The sequence below is a fragment of the Cynocephalus volans genome, chromosome 10 (genome assembly GCF_027409185.1).
Source record: "Cynocephalus volans isolate mCynVol1 chromosome 10, mCynVol1.pri, whole genome shotgun sequence".
Classification (NCBI taxonomy): domain Eukaryota; kingdom Metazoa; phylum Chordata; class Mammalia; order Dermoptera; family Cynocephalidae; genus Cynocephalus; species Cynocephalus volans.
The window spans coordinates 47,006,894-47,021,505 of NC_084469.1; the positions used below are offsets into that span (position 1 = coordinate 47,006,894).

General features: G+C 44.8%; 1 protein-coding gene across 1 annotated transcript in view; it reads right to left on the reverse strand.

Annotated features, from left to right (window-relative positions):
- FANCC (FA complementation group C) overlaps positions 1 to 14,612 on the reverse strand; it is a 201,729-nt gene that overhangs the window by 11,328 nt on the left and 175,789 nt on the right. The window contains exons 9-11 of the mRNA XM_063112402.1: positions 9,314 to 9,366; positions 7,943 to 8,042; positions 1,791 to 1,866 (exon numbers count right to left, since the gene is read on the reverse strand). Of these exons, the coding sequence (XP_062968472.1) occupies positions 1,791 to 1,866; positions 7,943 to 8,042; positions 9,314 to 9,366 (229 nt within the window). The remainder of the gene's footprint in view (positions 1 to 1,790; positions 1,867 to 7,942; positions 8,043 to 9,313; positions 9,367 to 14,612) is intronic.

Below are 14,612 nucleotides of genomic sequence, written 5' to 3' on the forward strand. Positions count from 1 at the left end.
AAACGCCAGATAAAGGGCCACGTCTCTCTCTCCCTCCTCTGAACTCCATAACCCTGAATTTGTAGCCTTCTGAAGGCATTTTTCATTTTCTTCTTTTAACTAGCTGCTTAGATGCAAACTTTATTCCCCTCTACTTGTAGTTCCTACACAGTCGGGGCTTGTAAGTGATCACTTTTTATGCCCCCCAGGACTGCACAGGGAGCACAAAAGAAATTTCTGATGAACAGAAGATTATACTATTTAAAAGCTCTTCCATTTGTAAACATTTGTTTTTTCCCCAAAAGGAGTAAGCACAGAGCTCTTCTGGGAACTGGCACAGGAGGTGGAGACCCTTGTGTATCTGGGGCCTAAGTCTAGGACAGACACACAAAGGAAACGAAGCCGGCTGAGTCCACGCCCACCGTGCGCCCCTGCGGTCCTGTGTCCGCGGCTTCCAGGCTGAGGGAGCACGGCGCCCGCAGCCTTCCGAGGCTCACCCAGCTTCCCACAGGGCTGGCCGTGGCTTTGCTGGTCTGACCGAGCTGTAAGGTGCACCCGAGGAGAGTGCATTCCTGGCTTTTCGGTCTTGTTGATAAAGCGTCCCCATTGTGTCTCCACAGGTTAAGTTTCACAGAACCGTCACCCAGAGATCCCACCGAGGCCCCCACCCCCATCTCTAACATTCCCGAGGATGGTGCTGATGGGTCACCTTCGGCTACAACCTACCTCTTCCAGGAAAAGGAAGAGGAATTCAGAGTTTATAAAATGCTCTGAAACTTGCAGTCATCTGCTGTCCTCAAACGAACCTGTTGACTCCAAGGCGCAGGAAAAAGGAAGGTCAAAGTGGCATGAAAAGACTCTCCTGGCCCTTCGGCCACCCCTCCCACTCTGTGCAGGACCTGAGCAGACACCTTTCTCTGTGCACCTGAGCTCATGTCAGTGCTGCCTTCCCTTCAGATTTGAGGCTTCCGAGGGAAAGTGTGCTTTTACCCTCTGCTTCCAAGGTGCTTCCCAAACACACGCTCACAGGCGTGTTCCTGGACCAACACCCTCCAAGTGAGTTGAGGACAGAGCAGACCATCACTGCCCCAATGGCACATGGCCTGTGGCAGGCCAGCAGATGAAGTCAGGGGAGGCTGTGGTCTAATATCAGGGTGCTTTGAAAAGTTCACAGAGACATGGAATTAAAAAATAATGCAAACCTTTGCATAAACTTTTTATTTTATTTTTTTATTTTTGGTGGTTGGGCAGTACAGGGATCGGACACTGGACCTCAGTGTTATCAGCACCACACTCTAACGACCTGAGCACACTGGCCAGCCCTCCATGAACTTTTTAAAGATCCGTCATGTAAGTATCTCACTGAATTCTTTCAAAATCCTCCTGTTGGCTTGGTTAGAAGAAATTTCCCCCAAATTTCCTTTGCTTCATCCATCATTTTATCTTTTCTTCTGCAACCAGGCTGCACAGAGTGGAAAGGATGGAAGACAGACACGGGCACTCTTTCGTTCCGGCTCAGCCAGGTCTCAGCCTGCTCTGGGCATCCGGGTGGATCTGACCAGCAGCAGCAGAGCCTGGTAGGCAAGGGAAGACTGCCAGAACCTAACCAGAGGCCGCTTTTCTTTTTCTTTTTTCTTTCTTTTGGTAAGTGATCACAACTGGAAAGCCAAACAGATGTTTACAGGGCTCTCAGGAATAACCAATTCCACCTCCTCCATGTTACAGATTGGGAACGGTGGGGAGGAAGTAGGATCTGTCGATGTTCCTCCCCAGAAATCATTCTGATACAGGCAAAATCGACCTTAACTTACCTTTAGGGTGTTGCGATAGCACCGTGACAAGAGACGGGGAAGCGTAGGGAAAGTAGGTCTTCAGTGCAAACTTCAGCTGCAATAGGACCAAAAATCGAAAACAGCGTGAACGTCAGGATTGGAGGGAGTGCCAGGAAAATACAAAATCCTGCCTCCTCTGCCCAGAAACAGACCTACCAGTACTAACCTGGTCAGAACATTTTCTTTCTTTCTTTTTTTTTTTTAAAGATAACCAGTAAGGGGATCTGAACCCTTGATTTGGTGTCATCAGCACCACGCTCTCCCAAGTGAGCGAACCAGCCATCCCTATATGGGATCCAAACCCGTGGCCTTGGTGTTGTCAGCACCACACTCTCCCAAGTGAGCCAGGGGCTGGCCCCAGAACATTTTCTTGAACATTTTTTTTAAAAAAATATGCTTCCAGTAGCCTTATAAATATTTTCCAGAAAAATGAACCTTTTTAAAGTCACCTTCTAGGACTTAAGAAAAATAAAGTTATGCCCCTGATGTCTTTATATGAGTTCTTTACCTCCCATGGATCCAATTATACACATAAGCCTTCTATTTCAGTGGCTTGCCAAAGCAGTTGTGAGATGTTAGCTCTTTCATATGGGTTTTTAACAAGAACAAAAGCATAAAACCACCAAGCTACTCACAAAATCCGAGGGCCAAGGAGCTACGGCTCTCTACGCCCCTAAAAGGCACAGAAGCTTTGAAGCACTTTTTTAAGAATTTGAGGTTAAAATTTAGAAAGTATGAAGTGCACAGGCTTTAAGTTTACAATTCGGTGAGTTTTGGTAAGTGTGTAAATCCATGTGACGATCACCCCAGTCAAGACACATAACATTTCTATCACCCCAAAAGCTTCCCATGACTCTTCCTCCTCCTCACCCCGCAACAAATATTTTGATGTCAGTAAGAGAGATTAGTTTCGCTTATTCTTGAATTTCATGTAATTAGAATCGTAGAGTATGTACTCTTTTGTGCCTGGATTCTTTGGTTCAAAATGTTTAAGATCCATCCATGCTGCTGAGCATGAGTCGCCCAGTCCTGGTTGCAGTTCAGAAGCGGTCACAGTCTGAGCACAGCATAACCTGTTGTTGTTCTCCCACAGATGGCACTCGGTCGTTTCCAGCTGGGGCTGTTATGAACAAAGCTGCAGTTAACGTGCATACCTGCGTCTCTCTGTGGATGCCTCTCCTGGGTGACATCACAGGAGCTGGCTCACGAGGTCACAGAGAGGACGCTTGTTTAACTTTGCACGGCCACAGTCACGCGGTGGCTGTGCCATTTCGCACTCCCGCTGCGATGAGTGGGAGCCCTGCTTTTCCACGCACCTGCAAGTGTCTGCTGTGTCTGCCTCACCAGCCGTCACCATCGCAGCAGGCGTGTGCCACTACCTCCTGCGTGCTTTGCTAGTGTTCTCCTGACAGCAAATGATGCTGGACAATTTTCATGTGTTTACTCCAACATAAGTAATTTTTCTGAAGTGTGTATTCTTTTGTCCATTTTTTTAAATCAAGTTGTTTCTTATGGAGTTGTAAAAGACATTCATATATTCTGGACACAAGTCCTCTGTCACATACATGTACTGCAAATATTTTCTCCCAGCTGGTGGCTTGCTTTTTCATTTTCTTAATGGTGTCTATCAAAGAACAGATGTTTTAAATTCTGATGAAGTCTAATTTATTCATTTTTCTCATATGGTTAGTGGGTTTTTTTTTTTTTTTTGGCATCTCTTCAAAAAAATCTTCAATTACCCCAATCTCAAAAAAGATATTCTCCTACATTTTCTTCTAAAAGTTTTATAATTTTAACATTTACGTTGAGTCCCATGAGCTATCTTAAATGAACTTCTGTGTGCTTTTTTGAGGTACAGGTTGTGCTTCACTTTTCTCCACATGTACATCCAGTTATTCCAACACCATTTGTTGCAAACTCTCCTTTCCTCACTGCATTGCCTTGACCACACGTGCATGGGTCTATATGCGGATTCTATTCTGATCTACGTCTGTCCTTTTGCCAATACCTCACTGTCTTGATTACTGTAGTCTTAAAGTCTTGAAATCAGGTAATGTGAAGTCTTCTGCTTGTTTTTCAAAATTGTTCTGCTATTGTAAGTCCTTTGCATGTCCATGTAAGTTAGAGTCAGCCTGTCAATCTCTATTTTAGAAAGCCTGCTGGGATTGTGACTGGGATTGCACTGAAGACACAGATCACTTGCAGGGAGGACAGACACCTGAGCAGTTCCTGAACACGGTTTCTCTCTCATTCTATTTAAGTCTACTTTAGTTTCTCCCAGCAATGTTTTGTAGTTTTCAGTTAGAGATCTTACACGTTTTGTTAAACTTATTCCTGAGTATTTTATGTGTGACAGTGAATTTGTCTATTCCTTCCTTTCCTTCTGTCAGGTTTTGCTTCATGTATTTTGAAACTCTGTTATTAAGCATGTACCCACTCCTAATTAACTGGCCATTTTGTTATTATGAAACGCCCCTCTCTGTCTCTGGGCAGTCACCGTCTTGAAGTCTACTTCATCTTCTGCTAATAGAACCATATGGGCTTTCCTGAGCTTCTTGTTTGCACAGTGTGTCTCCTTCCTTTTACTTTCAACCTACCTATGTCTTTACAATTAGAATGGATCTCTTGAAAACAACACATAGTTGGGTCTTGGCTTTTTATTTGATCTGATATCTCTGCCTTTTTACTAGAATATTTAGTTAATTTTCAATTAATTTATTTTGCAATTAATTGGTATGTTTGGGTTTAGGTCTGTCTTCTAGTATTGGTCTTATCTCATCTGTTTTTTCCTTTTTCTTTGTTCCTCTGGCAGCCACAGCTGTCTTCTGACCCTTAAGTCAATCAGACGGTGCCTTGAGCGCCAGCCCCCATCCACCCTCCCTCAAGAGCTGTTGGGGAAGCAGAAGACTGCTCAGTGTGGTTTACTGTTCAAAGTAAGTGAACAGTAGTTCCCTCCCGTTTCTGTCTGCAAAAATTTGCTCCCTAGCACCTTCAAATAAATTTTTAAAAATATTTTCCCCAGAGTTTATCATTTTCATCTGTGGAAGATTTAGTCTAGTCCAGTGTCAGACTGTGCCACTGAGAGAGAACCAGAACGTGGCCTGCTTGCTGTCGGTGCTGGTGCACCATGCGGCCCAGGAAAGGTGGCTGGTTATGCCGACCTCAGGTTTTGCCTACTGTCCAACAGGGCACTCTGATGGAGCCGCACTGTGCTCCCCAAATAGAACAGGGGCAAAAGAAAAGGAAAAAGCGAGAAGGGGAATCCCTGAAGGTGAGCGCTCCTAACAGCGGAAAGTCTGTGGGTTACGGTGGGACTGCGCATGGCACCAGCACTTTCAGAGCCAGTTTGGCAGGTCTGCTGAAGCTGGACCTCTGTGTGCCTAATAACCAAGCTCTTCTGCTCCTGAGTATCCATCCCAGAATGTCCAGGGCAACACTGTTTGCAACAGAAAACCAAATCTGGAAACAACACAAATGCCCACCAGTACTTCACCAGAGCCACACCGTGACATGAGGGAACCTCTGTCATGTGCTGAGTGGAAAAAGTAAGTCTCAAAAGACTATACATAGTATCCTACTCTTGTTTGTTTTATAAAGGACAAAAATAACCAAAACTAAACAAAACATTGTTTAGGCAGTCGTATAAATGTGATCAAACTATTTGGAAGAAAAGCAAAGGAATAATAAACATAAAACTCAAGACAGTGGTTATCTGGAGGGAGGGAGGCAGGGGACAGGGCAGAGGAGGAGCACACAGATGGGCAGAAGTTCTCAACTCTGGTAGTCCAGGGCTTGTTGAGATGTTGGGTTCACAGATGGACATCTTATAAAATATGAATGAATGAATGAATGAATGAATGAATAAAACACAGAAAGGATAGAGGATCATGCCTGGAACAAATGTGACAGGGTGTTAAGCACCAAGGATTATGATTAGTCTAAAAACGGGCACTCAAGAAGGCAGGAGGTCAATAAACGAGAGCAATCACCATTAAAAAGGCAGGCAGTCGGGACCAGCTCCAGGAAGGGACATGAAGTAGCCGACATACGTGAAGGCATCTGCAAGGGCACTTTGTTGTCGAGTTGGAGGTGAGGGTGAGGCATTCCTGTTTCTTTTTGGATCCCTGTCCTGCCCCACACCAGGACTCAGTGTGTGGCCCCACACCCCTGGACAAATGTCGCCTGGTCAGGGTACTATTGTACATTAAAAGCTACTGCTCCTCCAGTCCAAAGCCACAGTGAAGCCCAAGGCCGATACAGAGACTCAGGGCAAAGCTGAGAAGAGAAGCAGACTCAAGCTGACGCTGAAGAGCAAAACCACATCCCCAGCGGCCTCTGCCCCACCCAGTGAGTTCTAGGAGTCCAGGGTGAGGTTCCCTAGAGATCAGTTCCTGCTTGGGAATACAAAGAATGTACAAGGGAGGATAAAAGGTAATTACAGTTATGCCTGAAAATCACTGAGGGCCAGCCAGTGCCTTTCAGCTGAGCTCTACTCCCAGATTCCAGGCTGGGTACCACTGATAACACTGTTTGTTATGGTCCAGCTAACGTCCCCAGGGAAAGCGAGGATGGGAAGGAATAAATCGTAAATATTTATCATCGCCTCAAAAAGAGGTCTCTACTAAAACCTGAGAGGTCTCCACTAAAACCGGAGAGGTTTCTTTGGCATAAGGCTGCGAGGGGTGCAGTGGCGCTGAGCATCGTAGCCCCGCTCTCACTAGTCTAACTGCAGAAGCATCACAAGGGACCATGACGTCCTTCAGGGGCAGAGGCAGTGGACCAGTGCCACTGTGAACAGGCAAAGCACCACATCAACGTCAACATTAGAAATGAAGGCCAGTTAAACTGCCCACAGGTGAAAGCTGTCCAGTAGCAGAAGTTCCTGCCTCATGTGGCCCTCGGTTGCTGTTCCCAGGCCCCCGCCGATGGGCACTGGCATGCAGGCCTCCCTGCAGGACCCTCGCCTGGCCTCTGGTTTACTGATGGCATCTAACATACACTTCTCGGTCACCACCACTTCCCATTCCTCCTGTACAACTTTCACATCTTTGCCTGTCATTCTCGCCACCTTCTTTTCTCTCCTGGAATCCAATTCACATTTGGGTCTCTGACAGGAATAAAGATGCTAATCATTAATGAGATCCAGTCATGCTTTGTAATAAATGGCATTTCCTACTTAGCACATCCATACAGACCCCAGGATGCTGACTGCTGGCCTGGGATGGTCAGATGCCACCAGAAAGGTAGAGTCCTGCTTGGCAGACAGCATACAGCACAGGGACAGGAAGATTCATCCTGAGGTCGACACAGGCTGGCAGGACAGAGTTTTCAGACAATAGCAGACAGATGCTTCTGGTATGAGGGCATGGGGTGGACAGAGCCATCTTGACATATTTTCAATTACAGTCCTATGTCACTTAATGACAGGGACACGTTCTGAGAAACGCATTGTTAGGAAATTTCAACGTTGGTCAAATATCACAGAAGTGTACTTACACAAACCTGGATGGCACAGCCTGTTCCACACCGAGGCCACGTGGTACAGCCTATGGCTCTTATGCTGCAAACCTGTATAGCACGTTACTGTACTGAATACTGTAGCAACTATAACACAATGGTACTTGTGTATCTAAACATATCATTGAAAACGTACAGTAAAACCAGTTATAAAAGATAAAAGGTGGTACAGCTGTGCAGGGCACTTACCATGAATAGAACTGGCAGGACTGGAAGTTGCTCTGGGTGGGCGAGTGAGGGTAAAGGCCTGGGACACTACTGCACACTGCTGTAGACTTTGTAATCACTGTGCATTTAGGCTACACCAGATTTATTAAAAAATAAAGTAATTGCATTACTATGTCACTAGAGGATAGGAATTTTTCAGCTCCATTATAACCTTATGGGACTACCATAGTGTATGTGGTCCGTTTTTGACCAAATGTCATTACGCAGCACATGACTGTAAAATGGTTTCACCTTTCCCGGAGTGTTCACTTGGAAGCTTTCTTTGTGACCAAAACAGTCCATCAAAAGTACTGAAAATAAAGTGCTCCTTTCTGGTGATTAGCCAAATACTTTTAACAGCCTCTTTTTCTTTGGGGTGAATTAGTAATACGTATAATATGACAAACCTGCTTGTTTTCTTCTTCCAGAGCTTCTACAAAGCATCGTGTGAACACCTGAGTGGTGGCCAGCACTTCTGGGGCTCCATCGGTTTCCAGGAGCGCGTACCTGAACAGTTCAGACCACAGCACATGTAACGATTAATCTGGCAAACACATGAGCCTACACTGTAAAAACGAAGACTGGAAACACTTTTTTGTGCCATACGCTTCAGCAGTATCTCAACTCATCAGGTCTCAGTCCTCGTGTGAAAGCAGGAGAAATCTGTCACTCCCTTTTCTAAACACCTTCTTTAAAGTACGACACACAGAGCTCTCTTTCTGGTTTTTAAATTACTAAGCACCGCATATCCCTGCCACGTAGACTTGCATGCTCATTACAAGCATCTGAATATTACACGCCCAGAAATGTGACATCCACAGACATTTTGCTTTTGCAAGCAGAGATGAAGCTGCCCAAAGGGGGAGAATGGCTCAGTGAGGTCCACCCAGGAAAGTGGTGTAAGAACCCACGCGTACCTGGGTTTCCATGCATTGTCACACAACTGACTTTTCTTTTTAAGCAAAAAAATCCACTCAAACTTTGCTAGCTTTAAGATAAAAACAGTATTCTGACTAATTTCTATGATCATTTAGCTTAAAGTTGGTATGTTTCAAGACCAACCCAAGTGGTGAGTTATGTGTTATTGCAAAATTCCTGTCCCCAAAGTCGGCCGTCTGCCCTGGGGTCTCTCCTGCTGTGTGTGAGGCAGGTGGGCTGCAGGGTGGACAGCCCGGCTGCCCCAGCGGGTCAGGCTTAGGACTCTACAATTCCGACCCCCACTTGCTGCCAGCCATAACCCAACCTCATGCCCAGAGAGTGTCTCAGCTCTCGTTATCCAGAAATCTAGTGAGCTCCCAAGAAGTACTTGCATTTTCAAAATAAAAATTAATGTCTTACAACATTCATGGCGTATTTTGCTTTCAGAAGAGCTCTGTTAAGAATGGCTTTATTTATTTATTTTTCTTGCTTTTCCTTAGCTTTAAAGTCCTTTAAAAAGACTGGTCAGCCCTCACGTGGTGAGGGGGGTACACTGCCGCCCTTTGGACATGAGTAGTTCATAACATTAATATCTAATCTCATTCTGCATTTCCATCATTGCAATTAGAATTTTAAAAGGATAAAGAAAGTTATCTTAATTATTAGGTGTTGACTTTCAAGTATATACCTACTTTTGAGTTTTTACCTCTAATTAAATTACTAGAAAGATCAGAAGAATAAGAAAGAATCAGAAATACTAATTTCCCAGGATACAGCCAGAGACGAGCCCGGATTGTTCACTCATGTTTGGAAACTGAGCGTTTTAGTTCAATTGCTAGCAGGAACAGCGTAACATTTACCTGAACACTTCATCAACGGCTCTGAATATGGCAGGGTGGCAGGCTGCTTGAGGCTGTAAAAGGAAAAGACCATGAGAAAGCAAAATACCATAGGCCTTTCATCAATAACTTGCTGTTATCAGGCAAATAAACCCTGGAGTCTAGAAAATGCGGAAATACCTTTGGGTTAGGAAAAAGACCCACCAGAGCACAGAAAAAAACCCCGCATGCAAATGCAAGCAGTGGTTCTTTTTGGGCAAGCTTTATTTTGTCTTTATACCCCTATCTGTCTCATATTTTCTATAATAAGCCCATATGATCTAGAAGAAAAAATCAGTAATGGGAAATCATAGAAAATTTTAAAATGCCTTCTACCAGCGTGCTGTAGCGAAGATACAGAGCCTGCCTGTGTTGCTTGTTTTACTTACATGTGCCTGTGTGTCTGACCTCCTCAAATGGCCTAGAAGTGCCTCAAGGTCAGATCTGAGCCTGCTGTCTTTCTGTTTCTGCTTATTAGGTAATGAGTACATAATGATTTAGAATTATTACTGAGGAAACTAGTGACCACCACCATGCTGGACTAAACATCGCACCTTACTGCACTATAAATTTAGCAGCTTAAATTATTTAAGGTGAAAAGAAGGTTAATAAAGAAGAAGGGAAAAAAGATACCACCATCTCAAATGAGCAAAACAGATGAAAGATATGTCACCGTAGCTTCCAAATGTTAGTAGAATAGGCTCTACCAGGAATTTCTTTGAGTCATACCGCACCTCACATGACTAGCTTTGGGAAACAGTTTTCATAACCCCTTTAGCAAGAAAAAAAAAAAAAGAATATGTGAATATGCTGTGCTCCAATTTTCTGAACCACATCGAAGAAAGCACGGTGCTATCTCCAAGGACATCCCCGCTGTGGCTGGGCCCTGCACGGCGTTCTGAGTTTTAACGCTGAGCAGGTGCCATCTAGTGTTTTCACGCCACCACTACAGGCGCCACAGCGGGGTGCAGGCCAGGCACTCATCACCTATTCAAATGGTTGGATGATCTCCTTTTAATTACTTGAAATAGAGAGATCTGCGATTTGCAAGTTAAATTTTTCTGCTCTTTAAATAGAGTTATTCACGCCCCCCAATCCTTCACAGATGTGCATTTTCATCTAAAAAGAAAAAGCAATTTGGTAGAACCATGGTTCAACAGAGGAGAGGCAGGTTATTTCTGGGTTGATTTTAGGCAAATCAGTTAATTTCCCTGCTTCTCAACCTCACTGTAAATAGTAACAGTTATTAAAAGGTCACTGGATATATGCCCAGAAAATATCATATAAATTTCTGAGTATTCATAATGGAAAAATCAAACAAGAGAAAAGCAAACTGCTGTCTTGAAGAAATACGATTAACCTAAGTTTGCCAGAACAGTTTTCCAAAGTTTTGTGTACATACAATATACCTCTTGAATAAGAGTGTTTAAGACCAAATAGCACTGTTACATGCCCACAGGCAGACAGACGCACAGAGCCTGAAAATGCAGATAGAAAAGGAGATCAAAATTTTAAGTGGTAAAATGGATCCATTTCTTTTTGTTCTAAATAAACAGTCTCAGAGCCACTCTGCGGGCTTGATGATAGTAGAGAATCACGCAATATATAATTACAGGGATTTCCAAATGGCAAAGAAAAGGACGATCCAATGTGTACAGGAGGCAGCAGGAAAACCTCAGGGGAAGTGGTGAGAAAGCCCTGACACCATCTGTCAAAGAGAATGAGACCGTGGACATACTTTTTCTTTATGCAGTATTTTCTAGCAAAACAGCTCTATCGAATGTTTTCTTTTTTATTTTATTTTTTTTCCACTGAATGTTTTAAATGTCTCCAAACTGTTCGGAATCTGCCTGTTCTCCTTATGTACATGGACTCTCCTCTTAGATTTCTCTCCTTCCAGAGACGGCAGCGCCTTGGTCACTCTCGCCTGCTTCTGCACCGTTTTAGCTTTCACGAGGAAGCTGCCGTGGGGCAGGGGAACCTGCTGAAGCTGGTGGCAGAGTTTTATTTTAAAACCAGTCTCCCTCGCTGCCTCAGAGCTATGAACAGCTTTCTCACCCGTACCGTCACTGATGGTTTCTAAAATGAGATTCTTTATTCCTCCTGAGCATATAACTTCAGGGTCAGTGAGTCCCCTCATGAGGACTGGAGTGCTCACAGGTCAGGCTTGTGTCCCAGTGACATCAAATCACAAAAGCAAACTTAAGCTGCTTTTCTCATCAAGAGAATCTTGCAAATAGAGTTCGGGTTTTAATATGCGCCTCTTTGGAAGTCATAGCTTCCCCCCAAGTCTTCACAGCATCCTTTGGCGTGGTCAGGCAAATGTTTAACCCCTCTGTGTCCCGCATCATCTGCGACGTGGGACGCTCCAGGGACACACCACACATCACTCTGCTGAAGCCTCATGATCTGGGTGATCATCTTTCCTATAAATGAGGGGAAAAAAGAAAATTTTTCTTGGGGGTCCCATCTGTTTGTCTGTTTTTCTCTGTCCCACCAAAATCTGTTCCTTCTCGAGCTCTTCTCCTTCCATCTGGCCTAGTGATTTTCATGCACAGATTATTTCAAGTCCAGGGAAACGGTGTCACCAGGAGGCCGTCAATAATGTGAGTTTTTTCCTTCTTCCCTCCCCCAATCCTTTCACTAAATGTCAGAGGATGCAAGAGATGACAACGGAATGCCCCGAACGAACGCCCTGCCTGCCCTTCCCACTGGGGCGCCCCTGGGCTGATGCGAGGCCTTTCCTCAGTTTACTTGCACGGCTACCCCAGCTGCATCGTACCCCTCCTCTCGGCCTGGGAGGACGGCCCACTCCTATCCCACAACAAAGCCAGGGAAGACAGTCCACAGGGCGTGCACACGCGACAACCTTCTCTGCTCCTGTGCTCTGCAGGGGAGGCCAGCTTGCAGCTCTGCACCAGGACCTGCACTAACAACACTGATTCTCAGGCTCTGCCCCGTATCTGTTTAATCTGTTATTCTCATCCCGACTCTTCCACGATTATCACAAGCTACTTGCCGCTTCAAAGAGGCCTGAGAACACAGAAGAACAGAGTTCTCAGGAATAAATATTTCCTGTTTTCTGTCATATTCTGGTTGTGTGTGTATGGGAGAGAGAGAATAGGGAAAGGAACCAAAGCAGAAAGGGAAATTATACTATGACTTGAGGCAATCCACAGACAAAAGTGAACGCTTCGTGGGGAAGAGTCAGAAGGCAGCGGAGGGACAGAAAGTCCTAAGCTGTCCTCGTCCGTCATCCTTCACAGACGTACTCTCCTTAAAAATAAAGAGGGAAACAGCAGATGAGAGAGGAAGCTGACGTTCATTAAGCTTAAAACACATCCTCTTCTGCACTCCATTTTAATGTAGTTTAAATATCTTACTCAGGAAATGACCATCTGAAGAAATGGGCTGACAAGAAGTTTCTCCCCGGTCCCCCAGCCAGGCAGCCCCGCCCCGGTGCAGGTGACTCCGGCTCCACCGCTCTCCCGACAGGTGGGAAGCCCTTGCTGGTCATGTACGTATATAAATTGAAGAGTGACTATGTTTACTACAAAATAACTTTCTTCTTACGAAGAACATTTTCCATAAGATTAATTTCAACTGTAAACTCCTTTATTGAGTTCAAAAGTGATTTGGTTTTTAACAAAACTCTACTTATATAAAATCTTCACATCTACCACGTAAAATAAGGCACCTTCATAAATGTGCACTTTTGTTTTGCCACTTTTATCTTTTCTACTTTCAAAATACTAAATATAAGACTGTAAATATCACTTTTACATTTTAGGACTTATCTTGTTTTAAAACATTCAAGTTTCTTTCAACAAATTTGAGCTTGGAATAATTATTCTTTCTTTTTAATCTTTACCAGATGTTGTTTATACACAGCAATTTTTTTCAGTACTCCCTAATGCAATTATTGTTTAATTAGTGATAAATCTGTCATTCCTGGGCTTCAAAACTTAACAAGTACCAAATGTACTTTGGTGTTTTAAATTTACAGGCGCTGAGTGTTGGGACACAGAAATGGGAGGCATGCGTGAGAAGGCACAGGGATGCCTGGCTCTGAGCAGTGGACAAAAATCACCCAAATCTGAGGTCCCTCTCCTGGCCTCGCCAAGTGGCCTCTCTCCAGCTAGCTGGCAGGATGCCTGAGCAGGACGAAATCTCCTTAGCTCCTGCCGCCTGTCAGCTCAGCCTCTGAGTGGCCATGACCCCAGGTCCATGACAGCTCTGTTTGTGGTTTTGTATTTTCCCCTTCTCTTCTCCCATCTTTTTTTTCCCTAAAAAACAATCACGTATTTATTTCTGATGATACACACTTACAGGTACGGAGCTGACTGTGCCTGTACAGCAAAAGTCCTGCGGTCCCAACAAGGTGACACGGCGGCATCTGGTGCCCCCCTGAGGCCGACGTTGGAAGTGCAACTCCTGTCCAAGATGGAGATGCTCGAGCTTTTGCCACAGACGTAAGCCGCCACCACCTTTCCTGCTGGACCGCCACTAAACTACCTACTTCAGCTCTTGTTCAGTTACATGCATCATGTTAAAGAGCTCAAAAAGGAAATGCTTAAGGAATGCGAATGAGAAAGCAAGAAAAAGGCTGGCCAGTTAGCTCACTTGGTTAGAGCACGGTGTTATACACCCCAAGGTCAAGGGTTTGGATCCATGTACCAGCCAGTCACCAAAACAAAAAAAAACAAAAACAAAACAAAACAAAACAAAAAGGCAGAGAAAGAAGAAAACCGTCGAGCATTAGTGCAAAGCTATTCAAGCACAGAAAACTGACATCACCCAGGATGGGAAGCGAATTCTTCAGTATGACATTCTACTAAAGGAGAATTGTGTGTTGGAATTTTTGGAGTGGCTGTGATTGCCATCTGGAGAATGAAGAAGGGAGCACATGCTGTCTTCTATTGAGGCAGACACTGAGGTATTGGATGCTTTTATTCTTGAGCTCTTATCAGAAAAAGAAATACTTTTAATTCAGCTATGAAGACTTTACAGTAGGAGAGAAAAGGAAGAGTGTTTTCTGATTTAGAATCAAAACCAAAACCAACCCTGCCTCCCTGGGGCCTCGCCCTGGCGCTGCCCCTCTCTCTCTCCTCTTTCAGGGGCAAATCTTCCTGGGAAGAAGAGGCAGCAGCTCCCGTGGTCGCAGCTACAGCAGCGGCAGGCAGGCGGGGTGAACGGACCAGGGAGCACGTCGGAGGGGTGGGAACCAGCAGGCGGACTAGCATAGCACCACCCTGACGTGGAGCCCCAACAATGGTGCTCT